Source organism: Scyliorhinus canicula, chromosome 14 (assembly GCF_902713615.1).
Source record: "Scyliorhinus canicula chromosome 14, sScyCan1.1, whole genome shotgun sequence".
In the NCBI taxonomy this organism is placed as follows: domain Eukaryota; kingdom Metazoa; phylum Chordata; class Chondrichthyes; order Carcharhiniformes; family Scyliorhinidae; genus Scyliorhinus; species Scyliorhinus canicula.
Window position 1 is genome coordinate 56,726,999 of NC_052159.1, and position 12,333 is coordinate 56,739,331.

The 12,333-nt window shown below is 47.2% G+C and overlaps 1 protein-coding gene across 1 annotated transcript in view; it reads right to left on the minus strand.

The window, feature by feature from the left end:
* zmym2 (zinc finger, MYM-type 2) overlaps window positions 1-12,333 on the minus strand; it is a 180,209-nt gene that overhangs the window by 55,272 nt on the left and 112,604 nt on the right. The window contains 1 exon segment of the mRNA XM_038817980.1: window positions 11,160-11,295. Coding sequence (XP_038673908.1) covers window positions 11,160-11,295 — 136 coding nt within the window.

Sequence of the window (12,333 nt, forward strand, 5' to 3'; positions counted from 1 at the left end):
CAATTTGGGGCGTACACATTTACCAACACCACCCTCTCCCCCTGCAGCTTACCGCTCACCATCACATATCTGCCGCCACTATCAGCCACAACCTCAGACGCCTCAAACGCCACCCTCTTCCCCACCAGGATCGCTACCCCCTGGTTCTTCGAGTCGAGCCCTGAATGGAAAACCTGCCCCACTCACCCCTTCCTCAGACGGACCTGGTCCGCCACCTTCAGGTGGGTCGCCTGGAGCATGGCCACGGCCACCTTCAGATACGAAAAGATCCGGGCCCGCTTAACCGGCCCATTCAACCCCCTCACATTCCACGTAATCAGCTGGGTCAGGGGGCACCCCATCCCCCTCGACTAGCCATAGCCCATCGACTGCTCGCCCCCGGCCAACGCCCATTTGGCCCGTTTCCCACGGCGATAGAACCTCACCCCGACCCGCACCAACTCCTCCCTGGCCAATCCAGCAGCAACCCGGTATCCCCCCCCAGACTAGGACCCCTCCTAGTCGCGACGCTCCCTCCACAGTGAGCCAGCTGACTTCTGCTGACCCCGGCAGCTCCCGCCCTAACTCCGACCCCTCCCGATAAGAGGTCCCCCCTCCTCCCCTGCATCAGCTCCTTGGCACCGCTTCAGCGCGTGAAAACAGATCTGATAACCACGCCCCTCGCCACCAGCTCCACCCCCCTCGTCCCGCAGCGCGGGAAACCAGAGAAAAGCCCGCGCTTTCACACTGCCCCACCCCACAACGCAGCTCCCAAACAGCAGACCCAACCCATCCACCAACTCCGTACAAACAAAGACATAGATCAACCACAAACCCCAATACCCCCCTTAAAACACAAAACCATAACCCACATCGTTCGAAAGCGAGAGAAAAAACAGAAACAAACAGAATAATCATCAACAGCATGAACAGTGATACAGAAATAGAAAAACTCCCACAGCCCCCAAATTCTAGTTCGAGTCCAACTTTTCAGCCTGCACGAAGGCCCACGCTCTCTCCGGGGACTCAAAGTAGTGATGCCGGTCCTTGTTGGTGACCCACAGGCGGCAACATGCCGAACTTCACCTGCTTTCCGTGGAGCACCGCCTTCGTCCGGTTAAACCCGGCTCTCCGCTTGGCCACCTCCGCACTAGTCCTGGTAGACACATACTACCATACTACCGAATTCTCCCACTTGCTACTCCTCACTTTCTTGGCCCATCGCAGAACACACTCCCGGTCACTGAACCGATGGAACCGCACCAGCACCGCCCGCGGGGGCTCATTCGCCTTAGGCCGCCTGGCCAGTACTCTGTGGGCCCCCTCCAGCTCCAGGGGCAGATGTAAGGATCCTGCCCCCACCAGCAAGTTCAGCATCACGGCCACATAGGCCGGCAGGTCCGACCCCTCCAGCCCCTCCTCGAGGCCCAGGATCCGCAGGTTCTTCCTCCGTGACCGAAGCTCCATCTCCTCGAACCGATCTTGCCACTTTTTATGAAGGGCGTCGTGTATCTCCACCTTCCCCACGAGGGCCGAAACCTCATCCTCGCGCTCAGAGGCCTGCTGCTGCAACTCAAGTATCGCTGCACCCTGGGTTGTCTGGGTCTCCAGCACCTTCAGGAATTCCAACAACTCCCCTTTCAGCTCCGTAAAATAGCGCAGAAGGGCCGCCTGCTGCTCCTCCGCCCACTGCCTCCACTCCTCAAGGGCTCCACTGGCCGCCATTTTGTCCGCCTTCCCCCGCTTTTCCAGGGGAGCTGCTGCCGTTTTTCTCCTCGCCCCACTCCGAGTCCGCACCATAAACCCCGGGGGGTTTTGTTCCAGACCCCTTTATCCACCGGGAACCGTCGAATCAGCGCCGTTTGGGGCCCTTAAAAGAGCCCACAAGTCCTATTAAAGCGGGAGCTGCCGAACGTGCGGCTTAGCTCCGCATAGCCGCAACCGGAAGTCTCAAGGCCTAGCACCCTCGACCATTCCTCGTAAGACCTACTCTTCATTCCAGGCAACATCCTGGTAAATCTCCTTTGCACCTTTTCCAAAGCTTCCAAATCCTTCCAGAAATGAGGCGACCAGAACTGCACACAGTACTCCAAATGTGGCCGTACCAAGATTTTATATAGCTCATCATCACCTCACGGCTCTTAAATTCAACCCCTCTGCTAATGAACGCTAGCACACCATCGGCCTTCTGCACAGCTCTATCCACTTGAGTGACAACTTTCAAAGATCCATGAACATAGACCCCAAGATCACTCTGCTCCTCCACATTGCCAAGAACCCTACTGTTAACCATGTATTCCGCAATTTGCAAGTAACTTTTTATTGCGATGGCTGGGAATCAAACCCGGGTCAACTGCTTGGAAAGCAGCTATGCTCACCACTATTCCACCGAGGCTCACTTAACAGTAGCGGCACAGTAGAATAGGGTATATTCCAAGAAATAATGGTGGGGCCTATACTCATTACAGTTTAGAAGAATGTGAGGTGATTTTATGTTTCAATATTCTGAGGGGGCTTAATAGGGTAGATGTTGGTCAAACTGGTAGGTTTTAAGCAGTATCTTAGAGGAAGAGTACAAGGTGGGAAAGCAAAGAGGGAATTCCAGCACCTACGGGCTAGGCAGCTGCAGATTAGGCCACCAGTATTGGAACAATTGGGTTTCTCAAAAGGCCATGATTAGATAAGCCCAGAAAGCTGTGGGGTTAGAGGACATTAGAGATAGAGAAATGTATTTGAAAATTATGATGATAATTTTTAAATCAAGACATTGCTTGAGCAGTAGTTAATACAAGTCAACAAAGACAAAGGTGATAAGGGAATGTAATTTGTATGAGCTAAGACATGGACAGCAGAGTTTTGACTGACCTCAAAGTTGCAAGAGGGTAGAATTTGGGAGAATGAGACAGAAATAAGGTTAATGGGGGGATTGTTGGGTTACGGGTATACGGGTTACGTGGGTTTAAGTAGGGTGATCATTGCTCGGCACAACATCGAGGGCCGAAGGGCCTGTTCTGTGCTGTACTGTTCTATGTTCTATGTTCTAAATGCATTGCAATAGTCAAGTCTAGAGGTTACAAAGGCAAGAATGAGGGTTTGTAACCACCTGAGTTGGCCACTTCCCCACACAAAATGGAGAAACACAAAGACAGCAGGGAAAATTGGACAATACTAGCGAAACAAGCAGTTTTGCAGAGTTCCTGTGTATTCTGCCTGCAAAGAAAGCAGACAGCACCGAAACCAGCAGTTTGCATATTAATGAGCGATCCCCGGGAACAATGGATACAACGATTAGCTACATTTGGGACATTCTATAGCAGGTCAGACTTCTCGGCGCCAACAGGAGTCCGAAACAAAGGAGACAAACAAGCCAGAAAGAACCGCCCAGCGATCGAGGAACAGTCCCAGTATTGGGGAATTCAAACCAATCGATTGGTATGGGATCCAATCGATTGAAAGTACGCTCGGGGTCCGCCCAAAATGGCGCGAAGCCCCTGGGACCTATATAGGTCCTAAGTTCAGTTCACTCTCTTAGCCGGCCCTCCCAGCAGAACACCTGATCAGCTCTCTAAGAACTTGACCGTAAGGAGGAGAGGTCTGGCCGATTGCTGAGCCACCAAGTAAGTGTCATACAATGCACGCTACGAGATAGACACTCCTGACCCCTTAGTCCATACCAGCTGGAAGCCTGCAGATCTAGTACAGAGCAAGAGGCCATTGTTCCCTGATCCGGCGGGTTCCCTTATCCAGATAAGTATTGGTCTGTTAGTGGTAGGAATAGCTTAGTCTTTTAGTATTATATGCATGAGTAGCGAATAACTGTGTATTAATAAACGTGTTTTGTTTTGAACCTTACTAATTGGTGTATTGAGTCATTGATCTGAACTTGAACCTCGTGGTGGTATCATAAGGATACCTGTCGACTCTAGAGCTAAGTAATAAAACAGAGCCAATTGAGTGTAAAGCACACTCACCAGAACGAGCAACAGGTTTCAGTAAAAGAGCTAAGACAGGGTCAAGTTGAGGGGATGTTATGGAGGTGGAAATAGGTGGTCTTGGTGATGGAGCAAATATGTAGTCAAACATGCCACCAATGCTGAGAATAGTCTCAGCCTGTTACCAGGGAATCAAATGGAGTTGAGTTTAGGGAATGGAAAGAAGGCAATGGTATTTGTCCAATATTTAATTGGTAGGAAATAACTGCTCATCCAGTACAAGATGTCGAAGAGCTGCCTGCAATTGAGAAACATTGGAGGAATCATGAAAAGTGGAAGGGGGCCAAGGAGACAACTTTTGGACCTTCATTGGGAGTGGGAAGAGGAATCATTGCAAGGTAAAACTCCAGTTAAAATGTATGTCTATTCAATTATTTTCAACTTTTGCAATTTTTGATACATGGCAATATAAAAATAAGAGCAAAATGTAAGAAGTTATTATTTATGCACACAAAGGTCCCCAATTCTCTAACCACAGCTTACATGAAGACTTATTCTTAACTCCCCATCTGCAATATCACAAGACTGCTAACATACTACGGTCACATAATTTGTTGAGTACAGAAAACCAACGTGTGGATAATGATGCACGATTAGCTGGAATCCACATGTATATTCTTACCTCAGTGGAGGAATTGGTGGTCGCCATCATTGAACAGATCAGGTCAGCCTCAGCAGTGGGGCTGAAACTCTCTCCAAGACGATGGTATTTGCACTCCTAATCTTCCTCCTAACATCCCACATTTTTTTCTGATTTGCAAGCTGTAGATGGCTTAAGTATGTACATCTGGCTTTCTCCTCCTTTGCTCACCACAACTCTTATCCTTGTGCCTTTCTCTTTTCAGATACCCAAGAACTGAAACCGACATTTCCTTTCAGCTGCCCTAGTTCACAGCTGCGCAACAGTTCAGAACTTACCGTGGAGTGACAAATAGACCACACACAAGAATGATCTTTTAAGATGTGTGCACGTGTGGCAATCTTAAAAAGATCACTGCAGTGCAATCATTGGGTTGTGCGCAGCAAAGTGATCTTTCCAAGGAGCATTGACTGTAAACTAATCTGGCAGCGGTGGAAGAGCAGGACAAGAGTGAAGAAATTTTAACACTGCCTCACTCTCACCCACTAGCTCAGATATGACACTGCACATACTTTAGAGGATAGCGTAGAGGCAGGATCTGCATCTGTTGAGACAGTGGACATAAGCGACCTGCAGGTGGAGCAGCGAATAGGGAAGTACAGGTGCCAGCTTGCCAGAAGGTGATGTCACAGACGTGTTCTTTTGCAGAGGACACAGATGAGGACTGGCAGCCTAAAGAAGAATGCTGATGTGTGTACACAATTGAATGCTTGGTGCATTGCAGACCTGCCAGAAAGCCTGTGGTCAATGCAAGGAGTACCAACGTGTCACAGGCCTTTGCAGAGAGCTTGAAGTCCATCTTTGTCCCCATAAAGTGGCGGCTAACTACGCAAGTACACTTCAAGACCCAACCACAATGGAGCAGCTGATAAATTATGTCTCACTTCCACTGGAACATAAGCAGTATCCACCAAAATCCGAGTGCTGTAGCTGTTTGATGTGGAAAGGTTGAGTAGGTTAGGCCTGTACTCACTGGAGTTTAGAAGAATTACAGGTGATTTTATTGAAATATACAAGATGCTGAGTGGGTTTGGCAGGGCTTGAGAGGATGATGGGGAAATCTGGAACTAGGGGCCAATGTTTTAAAAATAAGGGATTTCCCATTTCAGATGGAGATAAGGAGCAGTTTTCTCCCTGATTGTTATTAATATCTTTGGAAACCTCTACCCTGAAGAGCAGTGGTGGCTTGAAAACGTTCAAGGCTGTGTTAAGACAGATTTTAGATTGACAAGTGAGTCAGTTATGGTGAACATGCAGGAAATTGGAGTTAAGGCCACAATCACATCAGCCACGATCTTATTCAATGGTTCAACAGGCTTGATGGACTGAATGGTCCACTCCTGCTTCTAATTCTTACGAACTTATAAAACCGAAATGGCTCTCATGCAAGTTCAGGCTGCTGCCATCATAGCATACCAGTATTCAAAATGGCATGCTGGTTGTCATAAAGGTTCAACGAAGGTCCAGTAAGTTACTTAAAGTGCAGAGCTGCCACCCTGGGGAGTCATGATGTGGAGATGCCGGCGTTGGACTGGGGTGAGCACAGTAAGAAGTCTTACAACACCAGGTTAAAGTCCAACAGGTTTGTTTCAAACACGAGCTTTCGGAGCACGGCTCCTTCTTCAGGTGAATGGAAAGGCTTGTTCCAGAAATGTTTATATAGACACAGTCAGAGATGCCCCGGAATGCCTCCGGAAGGCCGCTGCCCTAGACTCGACATGTATGCTCAAGCCGTCAGAAGTCGTGTCAATGCCAGATTCATCACTCGCAATCACAAGGCAGCCTCAAACGTCACCCAAGCACAACGCAACGCCATCCGCACTCTCAAGACCAACCGCAACATCGTCATCAAACCAGCAGACAAAGGAGGGGCCACCGTCATACTGAACAGAACAGACTACTGCAAAGAAGTATACCGACAACTCGACAACCAGGAACACTACAGGCAGTTACCCGCAGATCCAACCAAGGAACACATCCGCCAACTCAGCAGACTGATCAAGACCTTAGATCCAGACCTTCAGAACACCCTACGGGCTCTCATCCCACGTAATCCCCGCATTGGAGATCTCTACTGCCTCCCGAAAATACACAAGGCCAACACACCAGGCCGTCCTATCGTTTCAGGCAATGGGACCCTGTGTGAGAACCTCTCTGGCCACATCGAGGGCATCTTGAAACCCATCGTACAAGGTACATCCAGCTTCTGTCGCGACACGACGGACTTCCTACAGAAACTCAGCACCCATGGACCAGTTGAACCAGGAACATTCCTCGTCACAATGGATGTCTCGGCACTCTACACAAGCATCCCCCATGACGACGGCATTGCTGCAACAGCCTCAGTCCTCAACACCGACAACTGCCAATCTCCAGACGCAATTCTGCAACTCATCCGTTTCATTCTAGACCACAACGTCTTCACCTTCGACAACAAATTCTTCATCCAGACGCACGGAACAGCCATGGGGACCAAATTTGCACCTCAATATGCCAACATCTTCATGCACAAGTTTGAACAGGACTTCCTCACCACACAGGACTTTCAACCGATGCTATACACCAGATACATCGATGACATTTTTTTCCTTTGGACCCACGGCGAGACATCACTGAAACGACTACACGATGACATCAATAAGTTCCATCCCACCATCAAACTCACCATGGACTATTCTCCAAATTCAGTTCCATTCTTGGACACACTCGTCTCCATCAAGGACGGTCACCTCAGCACCTCGCTTTACCGCAAGCCCACAGATAATCTCACGATGCTCCACTTCTCCAGCTTTCACCCGAAACACATTAAAGAAGCCATCCCCTATGGACAAGCCCTCCGTATACACAGGATCTGCTCAGACAAGGAGGAGCGCAACAGACACCTACAGATGCTGAAAGATGCCCTCGTACGAACGGGATATGGCGCTCGACTCATTGATCGACAGTTCCACCGCGCCACAGCAAAAAACCGCACCGACCTCCTCAGAAGACAAACACGGGACACCACTGACAGAGTACCCTTCGTCGTCCAGTACTTTCCTGGGGCGGAGAAACTACGACATCTTCTTCGCAGCCTCCAACACATCATCAGCGAGGATGGACATCTTGCCAAGGTCATCCCCACACCCCCACTACTGGCCTTCAAACAACCGCGCAACCTCAAACAAACCATTGTTTGCAGCAAATTACCCAGCCTTCAGAACAGCAACCACAACACCACAAAACCCTGCCAGGGTAATCTCTGCAAGACATGCCAGATCATCGACATGGACACCACCATTACACGTGGAAACACCACCCACCAGGTACGCGGCGCATACTCGTGCGACTCGACCAATGTAGTCTACCTCATACGCTGCAGGAAAGGATGTCCCGAAGCGTGGTACATTGGCGAGACCATGCAGACACTGCGACAACGAATAAACGGGCATCGTGCGACTATCAACAGGCAGGACTGTTCCCTTCCAGTTGGGGAACACTTCAGCAGTCAAGGACATTCAGCCTCTGATCTCCGGGTCAGCATTCTACAAGGAGGCCTTCAGGAGACGCGACAACGCAAAATTGCTGAGCAAAAACTTATAGCTAAGTTCCGCACGCATGAATGCGGACTCAACCGGGATCTGGGATTCATGTCGCATTACATTCGGCCCCCACCAACAAGCCTGGACTTGCAGAGGCCTACCGACTGAACTGGCTTGGGACAATTCACACCTCTTTAACCTGGAGTTACCTCTCTCTCTGCATCTTTGATGATTTGATTGCCTGCAGGTGCTCGCATTCCGGGGCATCTCTGACTGTGTCTATATAAACATTTCTGGAACAAGCCTTTCCATTCACCTGAAGAAGGAGCCGTGCTCCGAAAGCTCGTGTTTGAAACAAACCTGTTGGACTTTAACCTGGTGTTGTAAGACTTCTTACCCTGGGGAGTGGCAGCCGCTCCATGGAACACAAACCTGCCATTCATCCACAAGAATAAAACATTTGTCCCCCCCACCACCGCCGATTCACCAAAGCCCTTGTTGCATATAAGACTGCGAGCTAGGCTGCTGCCACCTATAGTTCAAAGCTATGCATTCTAGACCCAGAGTTGGTCAGTGCTATGCTGCAAAGCCACATACAGTTTTTTCCACTGAAACCCTTCCGCCAGCATTGATATAGCCACTGGAGGAGTATTGTGTCGCAGCACTAGAAGAGGCAAAGTCACATGGAAGGCGGAAGTAAAAACAAATGCAAGTTTGTATTTTTGATGCAAGTTTGATTAAGTTTGTATGCAATATGTCATACTTTGGTTTATAAATGTGGTTTGCAATTTTTATTTTGTGGTAGCTTTTATTTTAGCATTCTGGTCAAGCAGTTGCTGCGATGGTCAATGACATGGGAGAGGTAAGGTATAGGGTTGTTGGTGCATTTTCTGGCTGTGGTGAGGCAGCTCCAGACAGAAAGGGTCTGTGTGGTTGCCTGCTCCTTTCCCCCCCCCTTCTCAACTCGTGGCAAGGGCGTCCTAATTATGGAGAGGTTGTGTTACCGCAATTTTGGCCTCCACTCTGCCAAGTACTGCTGGGTTCCTCTGCAGCAGTTTGGCAGAAGCATTGTTTAAGCACCAAAGGTATACAATACTACAAGTAATTTCATGCATGCTGTCCACTTGTCCACAGAATCCCTACAGCGCAGAAAACCATTCGGCCATAGAGTCTGCACCTGACCCTCCGAAGGGGCACTCCACCTAGACTCACTCCACTGTCCTATCCCCATAACCTGACCTAACCTGCACATCTTTGGACACTAGGGGACAATTAAAAAAAAACATTTAGAGTACCCAATTATTTTTTTTTTTCCAATTAAGGGGCAATTTTAGCATGGCCATTCCATCTAAGTTGCACATCTTTGGGGTGTGGGGGTGAAACCCAAGCAGACATGGGGAGAATGTGCAAACTCCACATGGACAGTGATCCATGGCCGGGATTCGAACTCGGGTCCTCAGCGCTGTAGTCTCAGTGCTAACTACTGCGCCATGTGCCGCCCTGTTGCGGGGCAATTTAGCATCGCCAATCCACCTAACCTGCATATCTTGACATAGGGGTTGCGCACCATAATCATGGGCCACGGTGTTAAAGGCCCTTGGCGTCCATTAGCCACACTCCAATTTGTTTTGGTGGCTCAACTGCAAATGGCATAACAGACTGCTAGATAATGAAATAAAATGACTGCTGCATAAGTTACGTTTGGTTGCACAAAAACTGGGTACTGAAGGAGTGGAGTTCCTCTTGACTGGGATACCTCGACTGGGGTTCATCTCAAGAGTAGATGTGTGACCCTCCCCCGAAGCATCGTGCATGCAGTCAATTGCTCCCTATCAATGAGGTGGGATGGGGCAGGAATGCATAAGACCGCATCATGTCTGGGAATATGTGGTTTTTCCTGAATCTTTGATGCAAGAACAAAGTCTTGCAGCATGTGCTACAACACTCTCTGTGGACTTGAGCAACATTAAACAATTCTAGAAACTATTTCTACAGTCACAGCAAGAGCCAATAGAAATCAGTCAGCAAGTTACCTGAAAGTAGTTGATGATCCTTTTAAATAGTGGGGGATACTTGCAGCTGCTGAAGCTATGTGGCATTAAGAGTAAATGTTAAGCTGAAGTGTTGAACTATAAAATGGCAGTGCTTGTGTGATGCCACGGTGTGTCAACTCTGCATACTTCCAGTAAACACACCAAAATGGCACCTGACACGGCTAACCGGAGTTTGCATGCACACCGCAGATACCACTTTCAAGGCAAAATAACACTCAAGAATTGAAAACCCAGTGCCACTGACACAAATTTTGAGTTCTACAAGTCTTAAAGTCTGCATTCATTTTCTGTTCTCTTTCCACTGTCAAGTCTCGTCACAATTTTTAAATAACAGAATCAGCCAATGTAATTACAGCTAAATGCCAGTGATGGCACTGCCAAGCTTCAGCTATGCATCTCCCAGGTGCGGTGTCTGTACTGCACAGAAACTCCTATGTTCCATGCAGTTCTGCTTCTTTTGTTTCTAAACTGGTCTAAGTTTTGGTATTTATCTATGAATACCAAGCCCAAGTATATGTAATTATATATATATATATATATATATATATATATATATATATATATATATATATATATATATATATATATATATAATATATATAATATATACTTCAACTAGGGACTGGATTACATAGCACATCTGGTATATTTACTATATGCTGTCTAACTCCACTTTATCTGAAGGCAACAACTGGCCATCCCCACATACTGTGCCATGTATATTGAATACACAAACTTCCAAATCATTAAATTTAATCTAAAATGCAGCTGAGCAGGTTTACCTCAACTGGTTGCTCAAAATTGTTACCAAATAATAGGAAGAAAGTAAAAAAGTTATAAACAGGGATCTCAAAACCAGGGAAAAACTTGCTCGAGAGCTTCACCTGAACACCCAGCCACTCTGAACAATCTGGTTTAATTAACATTCTACTGGGTATTCTGGAAATCACAGGAAAAAGGTGGAAATTCATACCTGTTTGACAGGACTTTGACTGCATATGAGGTTTACAGGAAGTAGCTTTTGTCTGGGTCAAAGGCTTGCACAATAATGCTTTATTTTTCAGCTCTTTTACAGGTGCTGGTGAAGATGTTGATGTCTGGTTAGAAGCCTAACAATGAAAAAAAGACAAAATTAATGAAAAAATAAACTGAAGTCTTTCTCTTCAAATGAGATTCAAATTAGTTAAAGGGGGAAAAAAAGTGTAAGGCAGTAGATTCAGTTTAATTTCATTTTCACCTTCTATTCTGATATGATGCAATCACTTTAGTTTTCTGAGTGAAACAACAAGGATCAGTTTTAACCCTGCCAGTTTGGTAAGATCACGTCCAAGGGCACTCAGCACATGTCTCACCCTCCACCATTTTAACGTATCAGATTTTGCTTTAAGATCATCAGGCATCCAACCAAGCAATTAAAAGGTCAAAGGTGCAATCCGATAATGTCATACCAACACTGAAAACATTTCAACACATAATCACAAATGCTACAGCCAATCCCAAAGGTGCCAGAAAACCTAGTGGGATTAGTTAATAGCTTCTGAAACACTCTGAGGGGATGGGGAGTTTATGGCTGCACAATAGACTCTTTTGCTGTCTCATTTTGGGGAACGTTTCCAACTTCAACTTAACACAAAACTTCTGGTCAGAGAACTTTTAAACAGCTCTTTTTAATTTACAAAAGGAGCCATTTTTAAAAATTCTGCATATAGCAAGACTTTGAAATTCAAGTGCCAGCTCTGGCTCGGTTGGTATCATCCTAGTCTCAGAATCAAGGTTCAAGTTCCACTCCAGGGTTTGAGAACAAAATTCTAGGCTGACACTAGTGTAGTGCGGTACCACCAGAGCTGCTGTCTTTCAGACGAGACATTAAACTGAAGATCCATCTGCCTTCTTAGGTGGGTGTCAAAGAGGCATGAAACTATTTTGAAGAGCAGCAGGGCAGTTATCCTTGGTGTCCTGGGGAATATATATCCCATAGTAAACATCACAAAAACAGATCTAGTCATTATCACTTTATACTTTGTGGGAGTTTGCTGAATGTAAATGGCTGCTGTATTTCCTACGTTATAACAGTGATGCACAGTAGCACAGTGGTTAGCACTGGCGCTACACAGCCAAGGTCCCAGTTTCGATTCCCGGCTTGGGTC